Here is a 25,776-nt window from a genome sequence, read left to right on the forward strand (position 1 = left end):
TTCCCGAGCACGCTCGGGGGTCCCCCGAGTATTCTTTAGAGCTCGGAGATTTAGTTTTTCTTGCCGCAGCTGAAGGATTTACAGCTATTAGCCAGCATAAGTACATGTGGGGGTTACCTGGTTGCTAGGGAATCCCCACATGTACTTGAGAAATCTCGAGTAACAAGTATATTTGCTCATCACTAAAGAGGATTTCAATTTTTTGACTAACTAAATAAAGTTTTGGATTCTGCCACATAGGAGTAACTGGGGTGTATCCATCTACTTCCAGTGACTGTTTCACTTCCTCCCAGCTTTTCACCGTTGGAAGTTTACTTTGGCTCCTTCCTGGATATCCCACCTCCTATGTTCTTGAAACATAGCCACCATAGGGACCTGCAACGTCTTGAGTTGCTGTAGATGCGAGCCAGGAAATAAACCCATGGATTTGGGGCAGCCAGACCCCCTTTCTCCTTATCTTGTAATGTATCATATTAAATTCGAGCCAACACCTTTTTCCCAAATCAATTCCCTATATATGGCTTGGAACCAATAGAAGTATTTCAGGAGACATAATGGGGCATTATGTACAATATAGAGCCACTGTGCACCATAACCATTTTGACCATGTAGTGAGACCTACTACTGATAAATGCTTGCGGCCTGCTTCATGATAAGCCAGGCCACGCCCCAGGCCCTCTACTACACCTATTTATTAAAAACCTTATCAAGGACATACATAGTAGAATTACAATATTTGCAGATGATCCTAAACTCTACTGGGTAATTATCACTGGAGGATAATTTAATATTACAGAGGAATTTGTGTAAGCTCCAAAGACATACTGATAGGAATTCTAGATTGTGAGCCCAATCGGGGACAGTGATGATAATGTGTGCAAACTGTAAAGCGCTGCGGAATATGTTAGCGCTATATAAAAATAAAGATTATTATTATTATTATAAGCTGGAGACTTGGGTTGAGAAATTGCAATTTAAGCTTAATGTAGATAAATGTAAGGCTATGCATTTGGGTGGAGGAAATAAAATGTATAATTATGTACTAAACTGTAAAACACTAGGAAAATCTGTCACAAAGAGACTTGGGTGGATGGCAAACTCCGCTGCCGCCAAGGCAAATAAAAATAATGGGATGCACTAAAAGAGACATAGATGCTCAGGATGAGAATACAGTTTTGCACAATACAAATAGTGTGGCCAGACAAAGAATACTGTGTACAATTTGTGTCCAGAGTATAAGAAGGATATAGCTGAACTAGAGCGGCTGCAGAGAAGAGCAACCAAGGTTATGATTGGAATGTAGTACCAATAACTTGGGGTTATTCAGTTTGGAAAAAACGAAGGCTTAGGGGGTGATCAATGTACAAATATATGAGGAGACAGTACAGAGATGATAATCTTTATTTTTATATAGCGCTTTACAGTTTGCACACATTATCATCACTGTCCCCGTTGGGGCTCACAATCCATATTCCCTATCAGTATGTCTTTGGAATGTGGGAGCAAACCGGGGGAAACCCACGCAAACGCGGGGAGAACATACAAACTCTTTGCAGATGTTATCGTTGGTGGGGTTTGAACCCAGGACTCCAGTGCTGCAAGGCTGCTGTGCTAACCACTGAGCCACCGTGCTGCCCAGATCTTTCTAATGACCATTTTACACTTAAGCCTGCAATAGGGACAAGGAATCATCCTCTGTACATGGAGGAAAGAAGGTTTATTCACAATCACAGATTCTTAAGAACTCTCTGCCACGTGAAGCTGTAATGGTTGATTCACTACTAAATTCAAGAAGGGTCTGGATGGTTCTCTTGATAAATATATTACAGGTTATGGGCATTAGATTGTTGGATTGGGCGTTAATCAAGGGAGCAAATCTAGTTGTCGTATGGATTTCAGAAGGAATTTTCCCCCTAATATGAATCTATTAACTCCTTTACCCCCAGGGGTGGTTTGCACGTTAATGACCGGGCCAATTTTTACAATTCTGACCACTGTCCCTTTATGAGGTTATAACTCTGGAACGCTTCAACGGATCCCAGTGATTCTGACATTGTTTTCTCGAGACATATTGTACTTCATGATAGTGGTAACATTTCTTTGATATTACCTGCGTTTATTTGTGAAAAAAACGGAAATTTGGCGAAAATTTTGAAAATTTTCCAACTTTGAATTTTTATGCAATTAAATCACAGAGATATGTCACACAAAATACTTAATAAGTAACATTTCCCACATGTCTACATCAGCACAATTTTGGAACCAACATTTTTTTTTGTTAGGGAGTTATAAGGGTTAAAAGTTGACCAGCAATTTCTCATTTTTACAACACCATTTTTTTTTTAGGGACCACATCTCATTTGAAGTCATTTTGACGGGTCTATATGATAGAAAATACCCAAGTGTGACACCATTCTAAAAACTGCACCCCTCAAGGTGCTCAAAACCATATTCAAGAAGAAGTTTATTAACCCTTCTGGTGCTTCACAGGAATTTTTGGAATTTTTAAATAAAAATGAACATTTAACTTTTTTCACAAAAAATTTACTTCAGCTCCAATTTGTTTTATTTTACCAAGGGTAACAGGAGAAAATGGACCCCAAAAGTTGTTGTACAATTTGTCCTAAGTACACCGATGCCCCATATGTGGGGGTAAACCACTGTTTGGGCGCATGACAGAGCTCGGAAGCAAAGGAGCGCCATTTGACTTTTCAATGCAAAATTGACTGGAATCGAGATGGGACACCATGTTGCATTTGGAAAGCCCATGATGTGCCTAAACATTGAAACCCCCCACAAGTGACACCATTTTGGAAAGTAGACCCCCTAAAGAACTTATCTAGAGGTGTGGTGAGCACTTTGACCCACCAAGTTCTTTACAGACGTTTATAATGCAGAACCGTAAAAATAAAAAATCATATTTTTTTTCACAAAAATATCTTTTCGCCCCCAATTTTTTATTTTGCCAAGGGTAAGAGAAGAAATTGGACCCGAAAAGTTGTTGTACAATTTGTCTTGAGTACGCTGATACCCCATATGTGGGGGTAAAGCACTGTTTGGGCGCATGGGAGAGCTCGGAAGGGAAGGAGCGCCGTTTGACTTTTCAATGCAAAATTGACAGGAATTGAGATGGGACACCATGTTGCGTTTGGAGAGCCAACGATGTGCCTAAACATTGAACCCCCCCACAAGTGACACCATTTTGGAAAGTAGACCCCCCTAAGGAACTTATCTAGATGTGTGGTGAGCGCTTCAACCCACCAAGGGCTTCACAGAAGTTTATAATGCAGAGCCGTAAAAATAGAACAAAATTTTTCCCACAAAAATTATTTTTTAGCCCCCAGTTTTGTATTTTCCCGAGGGTAACGGGAGAAATTCGACCCCAAAAGTTGTTGTCCAATTTGTCCTGAGTACGCTGATACCCCATATGTGGGGGGGACCACCGTTTGGGTGCATGGGAGGGCTCGGAAGGAAAGGAGCGCCATTTGGAATGCAGACTTAGGGTACCGTCACACTATAACATTTCGATCGCTACGACGGTACGATTCGTGACGTTCCAGCGATATCGTTACGATATCGCTGTGTCTGACACGCAGCAGCGATCAGGGATCCTGCTGAGAATCGTACGTCGTAGCAGATCGTATGGAACTTTCTTTCATCGCTGGATCTCCCGCTGTCATCGCTAGATCGGTGTGTGTGACACCGATCTAGCGATCTAGCGATGCGATCCAGCGATGCGTTCGCTTGTAACCAGGGTAAACATCGGGTAACTAAGCGCAGGACCGCGCTTAGTTACCCGATGTTTACCCTGGTTACAAGCGTTAAACTAAAAAAAAAACAAACAGCACATACTTACATTCTGGTGTCCGTCAGGTCCCTTGCCGTCTCTGCTTCCCGCACTGTGACTGCCGGCCGTAAAGTGAAAGCAGAGCACAGCGGCTGTGCTTTCACTTTCACTTTACGGCCGGCAGTCACTGAGTGCGGGAAGCAGACTGCAAGGGACCTGACGGACACCAGAATGTAAGTATGTGCTGTTTGTTTTTTTTAGTTTAACGCTTGTAACCAGGGTAAACATCGGGTAACTAAGCGCGGTCCTGCGCTTAGTTACCCGATGTTTACCCTGATTACCCAGGGACCTCGGCATCGTTGGTCGCTGGAGAGCTGTCTGTGTGACAGCTCCCCAGCGACCACACTACGATTTACCTACGATCACGGCCAGGTCATATCGCTGGTCGTGATCGTAGGTAAATCGTATAGTGTGACGGTACCCTTAGATGGAATGGTCTGCAGGCGTCACATTGCGTTTGCAGAGCCCCTAATGTACCTAAACAGTAGAAACCCCCCACAAGTGACCCCATATTGGAAACTAGACCCCCTCCCAAGGAACTTATCTAGATGTGTTGTGAGAACTTTGAACCCCCAAGTGTTTCACTACAGTTTATAACGCAGAGCCGTGAAAATAAAAAATCCTTTTTTTTCCCACACAAATTATTTTTTAGCCCCCAGTTTTGTATTTTCCCAAGGGTAACAGGAGAAATTGGACCCCAAAAGTTGTTGTCCTATTTGTCCTGAGTACGCTGATACCCCATATGTTGCGGTAAACCCGTTTGGGCATACGGGAGAGCTGGGAAGGGAAGGAGCACGGTTTTCAACGCAGAATTGGCTGGAATTGACATCGGACGCCATGTCGTGTTTGGAGAGTCCCTGATGTGCCTAAAAAGTGGAAACCCCCAATTATAACTGAAACCCTAATCCAAACACACCCCTAACCCTATTCACACCTCTAACCCTGACACACCCCTAACCCTAATCCCAACCCTATTCCCAACCGTAAATGTAATCTAAACCCTAACCGTAACTTTAGCCCCAACCCTAGCCCTAACCCTAGCCCTAACCCTAATGGGAAAATGGAAATACATTTTTTTAATTTTTCCCTAACTAAAGGGGTGATGAAGGGGGGTTTGATTTACTTTTATAGCGTTTTTTTTAGCGGATTTTTATGATTGGCAGCCGTCACACACTGAAAGACGCTTTATATTGCAAAAAATATTTTTTGCGTTACCACATTTTGAGAGCTATAATTTTTTCATATTTTGGTCCACAAAGTCATGTGAGGTCTTGTTTTTTGCGGGACGAGCTTACGTTTTAATTGGTAACATTTTCGGGCATGTGACATTTTTTTATCCCTTTTTATTCCGATTTTTGTGAGGCAGAATGACCAAAAACCAGCTATTCATGAATTTCTTTTGGGGGAGGCATTTCTACCGTTCCGCGTTTGGTAAAATTGATGAAGCAGTTTTATTCTTCAGGTCAGTACGATTACAGCAATACCTCATTTATATCATTTTTTTATGTTTTGGTGCTTTTATACGATAAAAACTATTTTATAGAAAAAAGAATTATTTTTGAATCGCTTTATTCTGAGGACTATAACTTTTTTATTTTTTTGCTGATGATGCTGTATGGCGGCTCGTTTTTTGCGGGACAAGATGACGTTTTCAGCGGTACCATTGTTATTTATATCTGTCTTTTTGATCGCGTGTTATTCCACTTTTTGTTCGGTGGTATGATAATAAAGCGTTGTTTTTTGCCTCTTTTTCTTACGGTGTTTACTGAAGGGGTTAACTAGTGCGTGGGCCAGTTTTATAGGTCGGGTCGTTACGGACGCGGCGATACTAAATTTGTGTACTTTTATTGCTTTTTTTTATTTAGATAAAGAAATGTATTTATGGGAATAATATTTTTTTTTCTTCATTATTTAGGATTTTTTTTTTTTATTTTTTTTTTACACATTTCTAAAAATTTTTCTTTTACTTTTTTTTTTTTTTTTACTGACTTACAGGGCTGCAGGCTTACCAAGCGCCTGCTCTGAGCAGGCACTTGGTAAGCCACCTCCCTCCCTGCAGGACCCGGATGCCGCGGCCATATTGGATCCGGTCCTGCTGCAGGGAGGGAGGTAGGAGACCCTCGCAGCAACGCGATCACATCGCATTGCTGCGGGGGTCTCAGGGAAGCCCGCACGGAGCCCCCTCCCTGCGCGATGCTTCCCTGCACCGCCGGCACACCGCGATCATGTTTGATCACGGTGTGCCGGGGGTTAATATGCCGGGGGCGGTCCGTGACCGCTCCTGGCACATAGTGCCGGATGTCAGCTGCGATAGGCAGCTGACACCCAGCCGCGCTCCCCCCGTGAGCGCAGCCGATCGCGTATGACGTACTATCCAGTCGGTGGTCATACGGGCCCACCTCCACGGGATAGTACGTCATATGGCAGAAAGGGGTTAATGTCTGCCCCATGGGGTTTTTGCCTTCCTCTGGATCAACATGTTAGGCTATAGGTTGGACTCGATGGGCTTAAGTCAAACTTCAACCTTAAAACTATGAAACTATCACTTGCTTTATTCATTTAATCCTGTGCTCTTTCTGGGATTTTCAGTCCAGTGGGCGGTTCTATCAGTGACTGACAGCTATGTCTGTGTGCACACTTACACAAAGAAAGCTGTTAATCACTGATAGGACCGCCCAATGGACCGAAAATCCCAGAAACAGCTTTAAATAAATAAAATTTGAATAAAACAGGTTATCCTGAATCTTTTCTCAAAAAACTATACATATTAATCCGTCCATGGTGCTTGCAGATTGCACTGCCTTTTCATGGTGACTGGTTCCCTTTAACGTGTCATGGACTTCACCTAAGGGAATCTTTAGGCTAAGTGCACGTTACCCCCAGGAGAAGGCACGTGACCGAAACGCGCATTGGGGCAGGAGGCATTGCGGTCCCTCAGGTAATCTGTCCGCTACTCTTTTTACTGGCCATGCTCTATTCTCACCTGTATGTCATAACCTGGCACTTTAGATGAGGTTTATGGTGTCTATTGCATCTTTTACAATTGGTATGTGTGTATAAATTTATATACGGTATGCATATTCCCATGAATCCTTGCACAATGCACTGGCACTTTTTTTAGCTGACTAATTGTATATTAAGTATTTGGTATTGATTGCCTGTTGGGGACTGGTTTGCCTCCATTTTGGTGAAGTCCTAGTCATCTCCCTGCTATCTCTATTCTCTACTATTTGTTATGTTATTTCTGAGATAAATAACTAAACTAGCGTTTTACAAGCGTAATTAGTTTGCAGAATGCAAGCGTTTTCCAAGCGATCTGTAGCATCGCTTGGAAAACTGATTGACAGATTGGTCACACTTGTCAAACATAGTGTTTGACAAGTGTGACCAACTTTTTACTAGATGCTGCCTTTGCAGCATCAATAGTAAAAAGATAGAATGTTAAAAATAATTTTAAAAAATTCAAAATCATGATATTCTCACCTTCCGGTGTCCCTCGCAGCGTTCCCGCTCGTCGCAATGCTCCGGTCCCAATAATGCATTGCGGCAATGACCTCAGATGACGTAGCATCACGCGAGACCGCTACGTCATCACAGGTCATTTTCGCAATGCATTATTGGGAACGCGAGCATCGCGAGGAGCGGGAACGCTGCGAGGGACACCGGAAGGTGAGAATATCATGTATTACTACAGGTAATGAGTGGAGGAAAGAAGAGACTCTTAAAGAAGAAGTTACAGGTCTGTGAGAGCCAGAAATCTTGATTGTTTGTTTCTCACCAAATACTTATTTTCCACCACAATATGCAAATAAAATGTTAAAAAAACAGAATGTGATTTTCTAGATTTTTTTTTCTCAGTTTGTCTCCCATAGTTGAGGTCTACCTATGATGTAAATTACAGACGCCTCTCATCTTTTTAAGTGGTGGAACTTGCACTATTGCTGACTGACTAAATACTTTTTTGCCCCACTGTATCTCGATTTCTGCAATCCCAAATAAGCCCTGAATTATCAGGTAGCGAGTGCTGCCATCCCTCAGGTAGCGAGTGCCGCCATCCCTCAGGTAGCGAGTGCCGCCATCCCTCAGGTAGCGAGTGCCACCATCCCATTCACCTCTTCTGGGACTATTGCATGACTGTTCATAGCAGCATTGGATTGCACAAATTGGGCATATTTATGGATGTCACAGCTGACTCAGTGTTTGCATGTAGTCACCAATGAACATGAACTTTCCATATCAAAACACTACAAGACCGACACAAACACATTATCTGCATGGAAATAATAAAAGATAGTTACCTCTGGTATTTATAGCCATATCTGCAATTTTCTGAAAAGCATCCAAAAATGATCCCGTTACAATGGTCGTTGTTCTGAAATATACAGGGGAAAAAAAACGGCAGTTAGTAGGTGCGAGGAATTATAGAGAAGACAGAAGTAGTGGACCAAGGAAGCAAAAGCAGGCAGAGACGAAACTTTCTGGCAAGGAAATTGCTTAATTTTCCAGAGACACAACAGAAAAATCTGACTGGCTCCGATCCACCAAGCTAAAATGACAGATCTTATGCTACACACATAGAAGTGCAATCTACAATGGTATGGAAAGGCAGATTTACCATTCAGGAGTCTAGGACTGAAAGGCCACATCTCCTATAGAAGCCGTCATGGCTATCATTAGCCAGCGAGATACGAACACGAAGTATAGTGGAGGTCAGATTTGACCAGCAGGGAACCACAAGTCCCAGCAATTCCGAATATAGCAGGGTCATTAGGACTAGCACCACACAACCACCATATCAATGGGTTTTTGCTTGTCTTATAGACAATGTGTGTGAAATAATGGCAATATTCGGCACTGAGCAATTATGGTCCTCAGTCATTTCCACAGTTTCCAAGAAACCTCAAAACATTTATTAAAAAAAAAGGCTCTTTCAACTATCCTGACATCTTTGTTTTAGTAAAGAGTCTCAAAACCATGATTATGAAATATGAGGTTCCAGAATGATTAATTGTGGCGTTTTCCTAAAATGCTCACAGGAAATGTAACTGACAAATGGGTGGTGCCAGCCTCATCAATTAGTGAGAACAGTGTGTAAAGTTTGTTTTGAGCCCCTCATGAGAAGATAACAGTACAAATGGTGCCTGTTGTAGGGATGCAGTAAAAGAAGCGTGTTTGACAGTGAAATGGCCGCAGCCCAGGTTGTCACCTTGTAATACCAGTTCTCCCACAGATATACACTTTTCTCAACACCTGCTCATCTAATGGTTAGATGGAGACCTGGAGATGCGTACAAGCCACAGTGTCTTGCATCCACTGTGAAATTTGGAGGAGGATCGGAGATGATCTGGCGATGCTTCAGCAAGGCTGGAATTGGGCAGGTTAAGCTTTGAGAAGGATGAATGAATCAAGCCACATACAAGGTTATCCTGGAAAAACCATTGATTCCTTCTGCTCAGGCAATGTTCTCCAACTATGAGGACTGGTTTTTGCAGCAGGACAATGCGCCATGCCACACAGCTAGGTCAATGAATGTGTGGATGAAGGACCACCACATCAAATCCCTGCCATGGGCAGCCCAATCTCCAGACCTGAACCCCATTGAAAACCTCTGGAATGTAATCAAGAGGAACATGGACAGTCACAAGCCATCAAATAAGCATGCCAAGACTCATGAAAGCTGTGATTAAAAATCACGGTTATTCCACCAAATATTGATTTCTGAACTCTTCCTGAGTTAAAACATTAATACTGTTGTTTCTACATGATTATGAACTTGTTTTTTTTTTGCATTATTTGATGTCTGAAAGCACTGGGTTTTTTCTTTTTTTAATTTTGACCATTTCTCCTTTTCAGAAAAAAAATACATTTATTGCTTGGAACTTCTGAGACATGTTGTCAGTAGTTTATAGAATAAAAGAACAATTTACTCAAAAATATACGGTACCTATAAAGAGAAAAATCAGACAAAAACTTTTGCAGTGGTCTCTTAATTTTTGCAAGATCAGAAAAAATTTGGCACTCAAGAAGAATTTTGGTGTAAAGAAGATCCTTTAATGTGCATCCACAAAGATATAAGTTTGAACGTTTTCGATCCACATCCGGACCTTCATCAGAACAATTTTACTGGTATAGTAGGTAAAGTGTGTATGGGGTCAGTGTTCATTCCAACTGGATTATTTAACTGGCGTGGATGCAACGGGAGATCCTGTGGATGTCAGCGCACGAGGAATGCGGCGGTAGTTGCTCAGAGAGACGCCTTCTTTTTAATTAATTTTTGCAAGAGCTATAATTATATATATATATATATATATATATATATATATATATATATATATATATATATACACATACACACACACATACATACACACACACACTAGATAGTGGCCTGATTCCCAACACATCGGGTATTCTAGAATATGCATGTCCACGTAGTATATTGCACAGCCCATGTAGTATATTGCCCAGTGACGTAGTATATTGCCCAGCCACATAGTATATTGCCCAGCCACGTAGTATATTGCCCAGCCACGTAGTATATTGCCCAGCCACGTAGTATATTGCCCAGCCACGTAGTATATTGCCCAGCCACGTAGTATATTGCCCAGTCACGTAGTATATTGCCCAGCCACGTAGTATATTGCTCAGCCACGTAGTATATTGCCCAGCCACGTAGTATATTGCCCAGTTACGTAGTATACAGCAACGAGCCACGTAGTATATAGCACAGTGTAGTATACAGCACAGAGCCACATAGTATATTGCCCAGCCACATAGTATATTGGCCAGTCACGTAGTATATTGCCCAGCCACGTAGTATATTGCCCAGCCACGTAGTATATTGCCCAGCCACGTAGTATATTGCCCAGCCACGTAGTATATTGCCCAGCCACGTAGTATATTGCCCAGCCACGTAGTATATTGCTCAGCCACGTAGTATATTGCCCAGCCACGTAGTATATTGCCCAGTTACGTAGTATACAGCAACGAGCCACGTAGTATATAGCACAGTGTAGTATACAGCACAGAGCCACATAGTATATTGCCCAGCCACATAGTATATTGGCCAGTCACGTAGTATGTTGCCCAGCCACGTAGTATATTGCCCAGCCACGTAGTATATTGCCCAGCCACGTAGTATATTGCCCAGTTACGTAGTATACAGCAACGAGCCACGTAGTATATAGCACAGTGTAGTATACAGCACAGAGCCACATAGTATATTGCCCAGCCACATAGTATATTGGCCAGTCACGTAGTATATTGCCCAGATACGTAGTATATTGCCCAGCCATGTATGTCACAGGTTAAAAAATATACATATACTCACCCTCCGAGGGCCCCTTGTAGTTTGGTCACATGACCGTGACGTCATGGCAGGTCCTTCTCACGCAAGCGCGCAGGACCTGTGATGACGTCGCGGTCACATGACCATGACGTCATGGCAGGTCGTTCTCGCGCAAGACCTGTGATGACGTCGCGGTCACATGACCGTGACGTCATGGCAGCTCCTTCTCACGCTGGGCCTGTGATGACGTCACGGTCACATGACCGTGATGTCATGGCAGGTCGTTCTCCTATACCATCATTGCCACCGGAACCTGCCGCTTGCATGGAGAGGTCACTGGAGCGTAGCCAGGAGCGGGAAAGGTGAGCATATAATGATTTTTAATTTTTTTTTATTATTTTTAACATTAGATGTTTTTACTATTGACGCTGCATAGGCAGCATCAATAGTAAAAACTTGGTCACACAGGGTTAATAGCAGCGGTAACGGAGTGAGTTACCCACGGCATAACGCGTCCCGTTACCGCTGGCATTAACCCTGTGTGAGCGGTGACTGCGGCGAGTATGGAGCGGGCGCCGGGCACTGACTGCAGGGGAGTAGGGAGGGACTAATCGGACTGTGGCCGTCGCTGATTGGTCACGGCAGCCATGACAGGCAGCAGGCGAGACCAATCAGAAACTTGGATTCCATGACAGACAGAGGCCGCGACCAATGAATATCCGAGACAGAAAGGACAGACTGAAGGACAGACAGAAATACGGAAGTAACCCTTAGACAATTACATAGTGTATATATATATATATATATATATATATATATATATATATATATATATATATATATATATATATATTACACTTAAGCTGTACAACACAAGAAGTGTCAACCCAAGTAAAGCCATGACGTCCACACTCTGAAATGTCTGAATTGGGAGACAAGTACAAGACCCCAGTGCTACAGAAAATATGTTCTATCAGCACTAATATAACTCACAGGGAAGGCTCCTGACCAAGAAATGTATCTGGTCTTTTTCTGGGTCCAAGATTGTAAGTGCTGAAGACAGGATATGTCACATGGATATGTCGTGTCAGTGATTTGGTTTTTAAATAAGAGGGAAGATTTGTCACAACACTATTACCATGACATCTACAAATATCAGAAACAAAAAAGTCATTTATTGAATAAATTATCACCAAGCACAAAAGAAAAAAAAAAAATACACTCATGGTTGGCTATTCTCTTATTTTGTAGGTGGGGGAGGTGTACATACATGATGGATTTTCTTTATTTGACAGTAAAATATTTAATAATGTTTCTGAAACACAAACATTTCTACTTTTTTTCATATCACATTTTACAGCTATATCACCAAAGATTATATTCAAATCAACCCTTGAAGTCCATACTTAACAGAAGTTGTATTTGACATTTGGCTGTAATGGTGGCCTTATATACATTACAGCCGTCAGTCAGCTATACAGGTTCTTCTCAAAAAATTAGCATATAGTGTTAAATTTCATTATTTACCATAATGTAATGATTACAATTAAACTTTCATATATTATAGATTCATTATCCACCAACTGAAATTTGTCAGGTCTTTTATTGTTTTAATACTGATGATTTTGGCATACAACTCCTGATAACCCAAAAAACCTGTCTCAATAAATTAGCATATTTTACCCATCCAATCAAATAAAAGTGTTTTTTAATAACAAACAAAAAAACCATCAAATAATAATGTTCAGTTATGCACTCAATACTTGGTCGGGAATCCTTTGGCAGAAATGACTGCTTCAATGCGGCGTGGCATGGAGGCAATCAGCCTGTGACACTGCTGAGATATTATGGAGGCCCAGGATGCTTCAATAGCGGCCTTAAGCTCATCCAGAGTGTTGGGTCTTGCGTCTCTCAACTTTCTCTTCACAATATCCCACAGATTCTCTATGGGGTTCAGGTCAGGAGAGTTGGCAGGCCAATTGAGCACAGTAATACCATGGTCAGTAAACCATTTACCAGTGGTTTTGGCACTGTGAGCAGGTGCCAGGTCGTGCTGAAAAATGAAATCTTCATCTCCATAAAGCATTTCAGCCGATGGAAGCATGAAGTGCTCCAAAATCTCCTGATAGCTAGCTGCATTGACCCTGCCCTTGATGAAACACAGTGGACCAACACCAGCAGCTGACATGGCACCCCACACCATCACTGACTGTGGGTACTTGACACTGGACTTCAGGCATTTTGGCATTTCCTTCTCCCCAGTCTTCCTCCAGACTCTGGCACCTTGATTTCCGAATGACATGCAAAATTTGCTTTCATCAGAAAAAAGTACTTGGGACCACTTAGCAACAGTCCAGTGCTGCTTCTCTGTAGCCCAGGTCAGGCGCCTCTGCCGCTGTTTATGGTTCAAAAGTGGCTTTACCTGGGGAATGCGGCACCTGTAGCCCATTTCCTGCACACGCCTGTGCACGGTGGCTCTGGATGTTTCCACACCAGACTCAGTCCACTGCTTCCTCAGGTTCCCCAAGGTCTGGAATCGGTCCTTCTCCACAATCTTCCTCAGGGTCCGCTCTCCTCTTCTCGTTGTACAGCGTTTTCTGCCACATTGTTTCCTTCCAACAGACTTACCATTGAGGTGCCTTGATACAGCACTCTGGGAACAGCCTATTTGTTGAGAAATTTCTTTCTGGGTCTTACCCTCTTGCTTGAGGGTGTCAATGATGGCCTTCTTGACATCTGTCAGGTCGCTAGTCTTACCCATGATGGGGGTTTTGAGTAATGAACCAGGCAGGGAGTTTATAAAAGCCTCAGGTATCTTTTGCATGTGTTTAGAGTTAATTAGTTGATTCAGAAGATTAGGGTAATAGGTCGTTTAGAGCAGGGGTCCCCAACTCCAGTCCTCAAGGCCCACCAACATGTCATGTTTTCAGGATTTCCTTAGTCTTGCCCAGGTAATAATTGCATCACCTGTGCAATGCAAAGGAAATCCTGAAAACATGACCTGTTGGTGGGCCTTGAGGACTGGAGTTGGGGACCCCTGGTTTAGAGAACCTTTTCTTGATATGCTAATTTATTGAGACAGGTTTTTTGGGTTATCAGGAGTTGTATGCCAAAATCATCAGTATTAAAACAATAAAAGACCTGACAAATTTCAGTTGGTGGATAATGAATCTATAATATATGAAAGTTTAATTGTAATCATTACATTATGGTAAATAATGAAATTTAACACTATATGCTAATTTTTTGAGAAGGACCTGTATATCCTGTGTATGGCTATATGGCTATATCAAGTGGCCCTAATTAGTGTCTGGGCCCCACACACAGATACCAGTCGGCTGAAATCGGGAAAGCTGACTATATAATCTAACTATCTGATGTGTATGGCAGTTTCCATATTTTCCCCCCAAAAATGATGTTGGTTAAATGAATTGGGTAATTGGAATTTTAACAGACCCATTTTTTTCCGGTGGAGATGAGCTGCTGTCAGGGCAGTTTGGCAGAAGCGTTCACGTGCATATGGGAAGACAGCCCCAATACTATGACAGTTTTCTGTTAAACAATTAGGTTTGAAAATAATTGACCATAGTTTGTATAAGATTTGGACAATGTCTTTTTTTTTTCTTTTACTACCATGGTCCACAAAAGTAAGATGATCACAGAAAGTCCCCCAGTGATCAGATGTGATCTGTGTAGGTGTAGCTTTTGGACTGACGTGCCAGGGGTTTATTATTTTTGTCCTCCTTCGGGTTCTGGGAGGGCTTTTTATAGCCTTGGTCAGCTCCAGCCCTTGTCAGTTATACGCCTGCCCTCGGCTGAGTTAAGTTGACCCTGGTGTTTTGTGCCTGCTCTGCGTGAATCTTTCCTGTTGCTGATCCGGTCTGTCCCCCACTTTGCTATTGCCTGTTGATTCTGTACTGTGCTATTCGGTCCTTTGGTTAATTGACCCCGGCTTGATCCTAGACTACTCTTTCGCCTCTACCCCTGGTACCTCCGTTTTCTGACTTCTGCCTGTACCGGTTATTCCCTCGGTGTGTGCGCTTGTCGGCTCATTCATTTCTTACCTCTCCCGCTAGTCTCCACTGCTCTACCAGTGAGCTCCCGTGGTCGGCCCCATCTAGGCCCCTTCCCCCTGCGATCATGTGCCGCGGGTCCTGTGTGCCGGGTGTCAGACTATCTCGTCCTTCGGGCACCACCACCCACGTCCAGCATTGCATCATATTGGACGCGCGTTCCATCCACGGCAGGTCGGTCACGCGGTCCGTGATCGGAGGAAGGGATGACCTTCATTAACATTTTATATACATTGTTGTTATTTCAATCAATAAGTTGTGTGTGAAATTCAAGAACGCGCCAGATTTTCTATAAGGACTGTCACTGTCATGGAGTGCACAGGTATAGGTGACTTATTCTATACCAGGTCTCGCACACATTGTCAGGTGATCAAATTATCAGAGATCAGTTCCAGCACCCAATGAAATTGCAAGACTGAGACTTGTGTTTCATAACAGATTAATCTAGTGGCATGCATAATCCACTATGGGCAGAGGTTATGTTCTATACGTCTATTCTCCATGCAGCTGTGTAGACGGGTGCTGGGTATCACAGCACATCCACTTGCTGTCCAGCTCCACCCTTCTTTTACGTTAATGTTTATTTTCGCAGTGCAAAGTCTGTGGTGATAGGAAATGGGTTCCCATGACAATGTCTGGTGTTTATCCCATCGCCAGATCAAACAGCACATATACAATAGCGGCTTCAAAAAGTGATCCTCCCCAGTACATGCACCGTACTTAGAGAAAATGACATCTTCATCTCTCCTACCTGTGCACCAAGGAACACCACACATTTTACAGATTTACAAAAAGCATGTTTTAGGAAACGGCCAGCGGGCATGATTTTCCAATGTACATCAATAAGCTTGGAACAGATCAAAGTAACTTTAAAATGCTTCATACATAATTCAGCAGAAAGATAAATAACTTTCATTTTATTCATTTAAATCCCTGCTCATTATAGTCTCAGCAGTCCAGAGGGTGGTCTCAACCAATATAATATACGGTAATCAATGTGCGTGCAGGTGTGTGTCAACCCGCCCCCTGGACTCTAATTAAAGACACAAATCTATATATATGCTCTGCTTCTTGTAATCTATTACCCTGCACTCCACTCACAGATCGGACTGCACGTTCACAATGATGGGTTCTCCAATAACCAACCACTAAAGTGAAAACAGCAGACAGCTGTATGTAATTTTTAGGCTTGAGAAAGGCCCAATATGGCCGAAACGTTGCCTGCGTTGTCTTCCGGTTATACTTTTAATTGACATAGAATACAGAACAATTTTTTTTTTCTTTTAAAGAACCTGCTGTTTTGGTGCCTCAGCTTTCCTGAACTTCTAGACTACAAATGTTCATTCACCAGTAGATAGATGTGAAGTTGATCCCGCCTAAGTATACCAACTATTATACAAAGATGCAAAGCTCGGGGGCTGGAGTTGTGTCCCTAATTATTAACGTTTAGCTATATATGTATGTATGTGTAGGGATGTGGACTGTCTCACCCTGTTCCTGCTCCTGAAGACAACAACTGGGAATAGTGTCATATGGTTTTACATGCAATAGTGATGTGCATCTTATATAAAGTGTTATGGTAATATACAGCATATAAGAAATGTAAAGTGTTAATGTGTAATGTGAGTAGTGTATAGTGCAGAGTAAGCTCGGGATTAGCTTGGATATAGCAAAAGTATGCTCTTGTTTAGTAAGTGATCAAGCAACAGCATAGGACATAGGATAAGAATAGGATTAGTCTACAGGAAGAAAATAGTTAATGATCAAACTAGCCCAGTGGGTGGGAACTAATGTTGACAAAAGGGGGCACTGCCTGATAGTGTGTGTGGTTAGGGAAGTGCTGTGTCAAGTTCAGCTGCAGTGGGCAGCTAGGGACAGCATGGGCCATCGGAGGCCATACAGACATCCCTGATTAACATTCCGGTAACGTCTGGCGCCTAGGGCTTGGGCCAGGTACCAAGGAGCAGGCGTGAAACTCTGACATCTTGAGATCGGTGGACGTGGAATTACATGGGAGGGCAGGTGGTTGGTCCCTGGTGCACTGCTGAAGTGGACAGGAGATCTCTGAGGCTGACTGAGTCAGTGGGCTAAAGGTACCTTCACACTGAACAACTTAACAATGATATCGCTAGCGATCCGTGACGTTGCAGCTTCCTGGATAGCGGTATCGTTGTGTTTGACACGCAGCTGTTTCGGGGTTTACATGCATCTGCATATTTCCCATAAGGGATGGGGGCAGTGTTCTGGAATCACTGCGTTGAGAAACACGTGATGGTGTCTCCGCGGTGTTGGATGTTTTGGTTTCCCCGAGGCCAATCATCTGTGCCTTTATAGCCTTTTTACTAGGCACTGCTTCTAATAGCCAGATTCCTACTCCACACTGATGAGGGGCAAAAACCCCGAAACAGCTGTCTGTGGATGGATACCATGCTTGGCATAGGTGGCTTTCCTTCATAGGATGCTGCCCTTCCCGTGGTTGTTCCTTCCCGGGGAAAGGCCTGGCTATTCACTGCTTGTGTTCGAGAAACACGTGATGGTGTCTCCGCAGCTTCTTTACATGCATCTGCATATTTCCCATAAGGGATGGGGGCAGTGTTCTGGAATCACTGCGTTGAGAAACACGTGATGGTGTCTCCGCGGTGTTGGATGTTTTGGTCTCCCCGAGGCCAATCATCTGTGCGTTTATAGCCTTTTTACTAGGCACTGCTCCTAATAGCCAGATTCCTAATCCACACTGATGAGGGGCAAAAACCCCGAAACAGTTGTCTGTGGATGGATACCATGCTTGGCATAGGTGGCTTTCCTTCATAGGATGCTGCCCTTCCCGTAGTTGTTCCTTCCCGGGGAAAGGCCTGGCTATTCACTGTTTGCGTCGAGAAACACGTGATGGTGTCTCCGCAGCTTCTTTACATGGATCCTGCTGTGACATCGTTGGTCGGAGCAGAAAGGCCAGAACTTTATTTCGTCGCTGGATCACCCGCTGACATCGCTGAATCGGCGTGTGTGACGCCGATCCAGCGATGTCTTCACTGGTAACCAGGGTAAACATCGGGTTACTAAGCGCAGGGCCGCGCTTAGTAACTTAATATTTACCCTGGTTACCAGTGTAAATGTAAAAAAAAACAAACACTACATACTTACATTCCGGTGTCTGTCGCGTCCCCCGGCGTTCTGCTTCACTGCACTGTGTCAGCGCCGGCCGGCCGTAAAGCAGAGCACAGCGGTGACGTCACCGCTGTGCTTTACGGCCGGCGCTGACACAGTGCATATTGCTTCAGTTCCTGCGAAGGACCTTAAGGATTAATAACATCTTGAATCTGGCTTTGAGCACCTTGAAGGGTGCAGTTTTTTTCAGAACGGTGTCACTTTTAGGTGTTTTCTGTCATATAGAAGCTTTAAAGTCACTTCAAATGTGATGTCTTCAATATTTTTGCCAAATCTCCATTTTTTTCACAATTAAGCGCAAGTCATATCGAAGAAATCTTACCACTTTCATGAAGTACAATACGTCATGAAAAAAAAAAATTCAGTGGGCTCCTTTGAAGCGTTCCATAGTTATTACCTCAAAGTGACAGTGGTTAGAATTGTAGAATTTGGCCTGGTCATGAAGCCTTGGGGCGTGAAGGGGTTAAAGGAAATCTTGTAGAATAATTTAGATGTCTACAATGTCTTAATGCCGATCCTAGCACTTTAAGAAAATGAACACGGATACCTATAATAAAAGAATGCCTTCTTTCTTGAAACATCGATTACCGTAAATCACCAGGCCAACTCGACAAGTCTACATTGAAATGTAAAAATACATTTCTATATGTAATATATTTCTATATTTAATTCTTTTTGAGATTCAAAAAAAATGTGGTAAAAAACTCTTAAAAAAACATACGGTGACTATTTTGGAAGGTCTCTAATCGTTTTTCCATCTCTGATCTAATACTAGTCAAGACGCTGAAGGCTGTGGGCTGTCATGGGATTCTTGTTTTGGCCGACGGTGAATGACTTTCCGCCTGACCCACTTAATACAGTGCCTGTGTCCAAAAAACACTGCTAACCTTGTTAAACCATTAGTATTATAGGGACGCTGCTTTGTAAACATTTAGGAAAATGGGAAACCAATGCTTCGCACCTACACTGGTACCAAATGATCTTGTATTCAAAAGTTAAAATGGTTTACCTAAGTGGACTGAAGTATGGACTAAAGTAACAGAAATATGTTCTTAAAAAAAAAAAAAGCTTTATCAAATTCAGAAAACAGTCACCGACCGTGTTGATATTTGCAATGCTGAAGTTTGTGAAATAATGCTGAAGTAACTTGTGAAAGTATTCCCCCCACCCCATCTGGTATTTTTTGTGTTTTGCTACCTCACATCCTGACATTTCACTGTTTTGTTTGTTTTTTTAGGGTTTGCATCAGTTCATGTAAAGAACATTTGTTTTTCTTTTCTGTGTGAAGCAAACAACAAACCGGACAAAATACCGTATATACTCGAGTATAAGCCGAGATTTTCAGCCCAAATTTTTGCCCCTCTCGGCTTATACTCGAGTCAAGGTGCGTGGCAGGGTCGGCGGGTGAGGGCGCTGAGGTATACTTACCTAGTCCCAGCGATCCTGGCACTGTCCCTGCCGTCCCACGGTCTTCTGTGCTGCAGCTTCTTCCCCTCTTCAGCGGTCACGTGGGACCGCTCATTAGAGAAATGAATAGGCGGCTCCACCTCCCATAGGTGGGGAAATATGAACGGTGCAGAGCACTATATGGCAGAGCTATGGGAAAATATGAACGGTGCAGAGCACTATATGGCAGAGCTATGGGGAAATATGAACGGTGCAGAGCACTATATGGCAGAGCTATGTGGAAATATGAACGGTGCAGAGCACTATATGGCACAGCTATGGGGAAATATGAACGGTGCAGAGCACTATATGGCAGAGCTATGTGGAAATATGAACGGTGCAGAGCACTATATGGCACAGCTATGGGGAAATAATGAACGGTGCAGAGCACTATATGGCACAGCTATGGGGAAATAATGAACGGTGCAGAGCACTATATGGCACAGCTATGGGGAAATAATGATCTATTTTTATTTTTGAAATTCACCAGTAAATGCTGCATTTCCACCCTAGGCTTATACTCGAGTCAATAGGTTTTCCCAGTTTTTTGTGGCAAAATTAGGGGGGTCGGCTTATACTCGGGTCGGCTTATACTCGAGTATATACGGTAACTGAAAAACATCAGTGTGCATAACTACTAACCCACCTAAAGTCAGTACTTTGTAGAGCCTCCTTTTGGTGCAATTACAGCTGAAAGTCGCTTTGGATAAGTCTCTATGAGCCAGTGTTCCCCCAACTCCAGTCCTCAAGAGCCACCAACAGGTTGTGTTTTTAGGATTTCCTTAGTATGGCCCAGGTGATGGACTTGATGCCTGTCTAGATTATGGAGTTCTCACCTGGGCATTACTAAGGAAATCCTGAAAACATGACCCGTTGGTGGCTCTTGAGGACCAAACTTGGGGAACACTGCTATGAGCTTTCCACTGGGACTTTTTCCTCAAGGCAGAACTGCTCCAGCACCATCAAGTTACATACGGTAGTTTCCTCTGGTGAACAGCAGTCTTCACGTCTGACCACAGATTCTCAACTGGATTAAAATCTGGGCTTAGGTTGAACACAGGTGGACTTCCCTTCACTAAGCATGCAACTTATGAATGTCATTGCTTGAATCAGAAATTTATATGGGCTTCAAATCAAAAAGGGATGAATACATATGCATATGCCAATTTTTAGTTATTTGATCCCACAAATTTAATTTATGACATTTTTAACTTCACTAACTTAGACTATTTAGTGCTGATTCATCACACGCAGATATGATTAAAAAAATATTTAAACACAGGTTGGAATGTAACAAAACAGGTAGTGTGCAGATTTTAGGGAGGTTTTGTTAGTATCGAGGATATGTGCCAACGCTTTTTGAAGTCTGGAAGTTCTCCCCTTTTTCTGGGAGTATTGGCTAATATGATTAATGCCAATTTCCTTTTAAAAGAGATCCTGTTACCGGGTGGAGCTTAAAGATCTAGCAATTTTTCATTTTATATTTACAAGGTCCATTGGTTGCCACAGAGACTACTAAGATTAAGGAACTGAAATTTTAAGCCACGACAGCAAAACATTCAATATATGAGATTTATCAAAATCCATAGCAGGACCCAACCAATCACACTCTACTTTATTTCTTAGACAGCTTTTGGATGCTATGGGCAGATAAAACATTTTTAATTTGCGCACTGATTATTCTTCTGAAATAACTTATTTATGGGCAGCAGAGTCTAAAAATGTATTCAACTGCCTACAAAATGGTTTAGGGAAGTAAAAAAGCAGCTGTCACACTGACGCGAACATCATGCAAATGTGGATGGTAAGAAAACCCGCTCTTGTGTGTGATGAATGAGAAGACATTGGGAGGTTTGAGCTTTTGGTCACAGTTTGGATTGGGGAGGATGTGGCCAACAATCTCGTAGTTGTTTTACAAATCGTTAATAATCGATTATGCTGATTTCCAAAAGATAATCGGAAGCGGAGAAAGGAAACGCAAAGAAAAACTCATACTGCAGTATATCACCAAAATCTGCCTAACGTACTATGAGGGCTTGTCCAACTAAGTCTTCTGAGAAGCACAGTGCTCCCCAACATCTGTGGGGGTCCAGCATGATGTAAGGGAAATGTGCTCCTGCTTGACAGTTTGGTCCAGCAGCAACTTGGTACCACTGCCCGGCATTGGAGGAGAGCAATAGCACCGGAGCTGGCCAGTCTCGGGAGCAAGCGTGCACTCCAGCAATAGCAGCCAGCTTTAGTTTAGTGGCTACATACTCGGCTGGAAAGAGCTTGTAAATAATGTGCATTGTCAGCCCTCACTGTTACACTGCAGTATTGGCGGGTAACCTAGACAACAAGCAGTAAATAATACATTTAAAAATCACTCTGTTTCTAATAAAGAGGAAAAATATAACAAGCAATTTGCAAACTATGGTAGCTTATTTTTACAGGCACTTTGCAAGTTAATTATTCTATAACTTTTAAGAATAACCTTTTAAGTGGATTATTCCAACTCTGCACTGATACTTTCATGACTATTGAAGACTAATGAGCACAGGCGCATCAGAATTCTAAGGGTACGTTCCCACGGTAAGTAAACGCTGCGAGTTGAATGCTGCGTACAACCTGCAGCGTCCAAATGTTACAACATAGTGGATGGGATTTCAAGAAATCCCATTTTCACTATGCATGCACCAATGCCCGAGGATCACCTGCAGAGACGGACATGCGGCACGTCTTTCCAGACTGCAGCATGTCTATTTATCTTGCGCAGATGTGAGTCTCCGCAAGATAAATCTCACCCCTACGATGCATTGGACGCGGTGATTCCGCATGGTTCAGTGAACATAGAGGATTCCTCTGCGTTCAAAAGTCAGAAGCGCTTTGCACAAAGCGGACATGTGCTGCGTCTTAAGTGCTGATGACTACTGACTGCACATACCCCAATGCTCAGATGACGCTGCAGCTGATAACACTTATTTTATGTAAACTAATGCAACGAAATCAGGATCTAGAAGAATAAGTTTTACTGTCATAGGCAGGGAGGTTTTTTTTTTTCTTAAAGTCGCCATACACATTAGACGGCTGTTGGCCTATACTTTGACAGACAACCATTTCAGTCAACTCTACCATGCACAGGAGCTCCCGCATTCTCTATGAGAAAACCACCAGCTGACATGTTGGCAGCTTATCTCCAGGAGAATAATATGATCAGCAGTCTGAAATCGGACATGCTCAATCAACATCTCCCGCGACCATCAGCTGGCCTGTGCTCCCATACACATTAGGTTGTTGGCTGAACCAATTAATAACGGCGGGTTCGGCAGCCATTAGCCTAATGTGCATAGTGCCTTTACACTTTGTAAGAGATTGTAAGTACCGGTAATTTGACTTTTGTAAGAGATAGTCCCAGAGTGTGTGTACTTTCGATAAAGAAGGACTATTAGCCTCAATGAATGATACAAAACATTACAATGTATGTTCAAGCATGGCAGAATATGTTGGCAGCAGAGTTAACAGGAAATATTAAATTAAACTCACATGCATTATGCAAAGTACTGTGGCCTCCACAGCTGCACTTTAACCATTTTACAGCAGACTAAAGTGAAGAGAAAGTATGGTGTAGCCATTTACACAGACTGAAGAGCAAGGCTTCGGAACACTATTATACAATGGTGTCCTCTTTGGGAGAAAAAGAATTGCTGGACCATAATTTGTAATTGTCAACTGTCCTGTGACACTTTGGCAGAAAGAAGGAATGGGTATATAAACCAAGCCTAAAGTGGGTATTTCAAGGCAACCCAGGGGTTGTTATTAGGAGGGGTGGGGATTCCAACCAGGTGAGAAAGGGTCATATTTGGGGGGGTGGAGGGTGATGACTAAATATCCTCAGAAATATTGTCATTGATGTCAGTATAGCCTTTAAAGGGATTTTCCCAAATCACAATTAATCCTCATCCACCGGATAGTGAATAACTTTCTGACTGATAGAACCTTGAGTGATCCCGAAAACAGGACTATGTAAAACAATGTCTTGATTAGAGCGGAGGCCATACATGCACAACTCCTCTCTATTAGAGATCCACTCTCGAGATTCCATGGGCTCCCAACAGTCAGACCAAAAGTCTCAGCAAGTTTTCCCCCATCATATGGATGAGGATAAACTTGTTAATTTAGGAGAACCCATTTAAGCATAGAAATACCGGAGCAGTTTTCTAGTGATTAAAAAAAAACGAGGACAAAAATTAAGCAAAGTAATTATGTGTGAACATTCTATTACAAAGTTGTCAGGCAATTTCAGTTGGCACGGTGCAACACTACATTTCTCTGCTGTACTGGGAACAACTGACTGGCTGACCACTAGGGATGCCAGCAACCATGTTTATAAAGGTCACAGAGGGTCTCTCCTTACATTACATCTATAGCCGACTTTGCTGCATAGACTTTGCAGAAATTAAAAATCAACACAAGCAGATGTTATCTGACTAGTCTAATGAACCCATGGAGAACTATTATATAGTAGATACAAACCGTCTACAAACCGCTGCTAAAATGCTAGGTTTGTAGACACAAATTTTCAGTTGGATTCAGGACTGGGCTCTGGCTGAGCTAATCAAAAACTTTTTTTCTTGGAAAGCAATTATTTTTTTATTTGAAGGTATGCATAGGGTCGTTGTCATGGCGAAAGGTGAAATTCCTCTTCATCTTTTTGCGGAGGCCTAAAAGGTTTTGTTGCAAAATTGTCTCCAGTTCCAGGTGCCAAAAAACAGCCATAAAAAACAAAATGGTGCCTCCACCATGCTTCACTATTGGTATGATGTTATTTTGGTATTGTGCCAAACATACCTTATAGAATTATGGCCAAAAAGTTCAACATTTGTCTCATCAATCCATAACATGCTTTTGAAAAAACACAACAGGGCTTGGATGTTTATGTGTATAATTAAAGGTTTATGCCGAACAAATGAAGAGTATAGAAGTCAGAAATTTCTGCAAATCATTTAATGTTGCTATAAGCCTCCTGTCAGCCTTTTCTTCTGGTCTTTTCATCAATTTTTGAGGGACATTCAGTTCTAGGTAATGTCACTGTGGAGCCAAATTTTAGCTACTTCTTAATGACTTGTAGGGATTAACTCTCTCTGGTAGGCATTAGGCCTTAGGCTGGGTTCACACTGCGTCAATGGTGTCCATTAGACGGACTACGTTACACCGCTGCATAAACGTGGTGTAACGTAGTCAGTTACAGCCGCCATTGACTGCAATGTCGGACGCATCGCTAGGGATGTGCCATCATTGAGTGACGGACCTAGAGACGCGGGCTGCAGCGTTTCTGGGTCCGTCACTGCTAGCGCAGATAGAGCTAGCAGATGCTCTATCTGCGCTAGCGCGATGCAAACGCCGGCACTTGCGCTACAGCAACCCATTAGCGTATGTGCTGAACGGGCTGCTGCTAACGCAGTGTGAACCTAGCCTTAGGTAAGTTGCCACAATGAGTTTGTGATGCTGTGTATTTTTGCTGAACAAAACACGCAGCCTCTTACAGTTCCAGCAAAGTGGATGGAATTTATAAAAATCGCATGTCCACTAGGTTTTGCTTTTACACTGTGTAAACTGACCTTTGAAATCTGAAATATGTCAATTTCTCTTGTGGGTAAGAAGAGTTCTCCAAGTCGATTTTTTTCCACAGAATTGCATTAGATGTGGAAATCCACAGGTAAAAATTTAAATGCATTTTAATGCATTCCTGTGGTGGAAACATAGTAAAAACGCTTGTAAGCCAGGTATAATTGTCAAGAGTTTTGTCAAAGCCAAAATGCCAGGAAGTATATATAAAAAAAAAAAAGCAGCTTCATTTAAAACATGACAAACCAAAAATAGACTAAAACTGCAGTGTCAAAAACAAGATAAAAATCAATTAACCCCTTCATGACCTTGGGATTTTTCGTTTTTCCGTGTTCGTTTTTCACTCCTCTCCT

General features: G+C 42.6%; 1 protein-coding gene across 2 annotated transcripts in view; it reads right to left on the bottom strand.

Moving 5' to 3' along the window:
* LOC138664842 (protein MTSS 1-like) overlaps positions 1 to 25,776 on the bottom strand; it is a 192,022-nt gene that overhangs the window by 90,588 nt on the left and 75,658 nt on the right. For both annotated transcript variants that reach the window (XM_069751837.1, XM_069751836.1), the window contains exon 3: positions 8,146 to 8,219. In XM_069751837.1, coding sequence (XP_069607938.1) covers positions 8,146 to 8,219 — 74 coding nt within the window. The remainder of the gene's footprint in view (positions 1 to 8,145; positions 8,220 to 25,776) is intronic.

This window comes from Ranitomeya imitator, chromosome 2 (genome assembly GCF_032444005.1).
Source record: "Ranitomeya imitator isolate aRanImi1 chromosome 2, aRanImi1.pri, whole genome shotgun sequence".
Taxonomy (NCBI): Eukaryota; Metazoa; Chordata; class Amphibia; order Anura; family Dendrobatidae; genus Ranitomeya; species Ranitomeya imitator.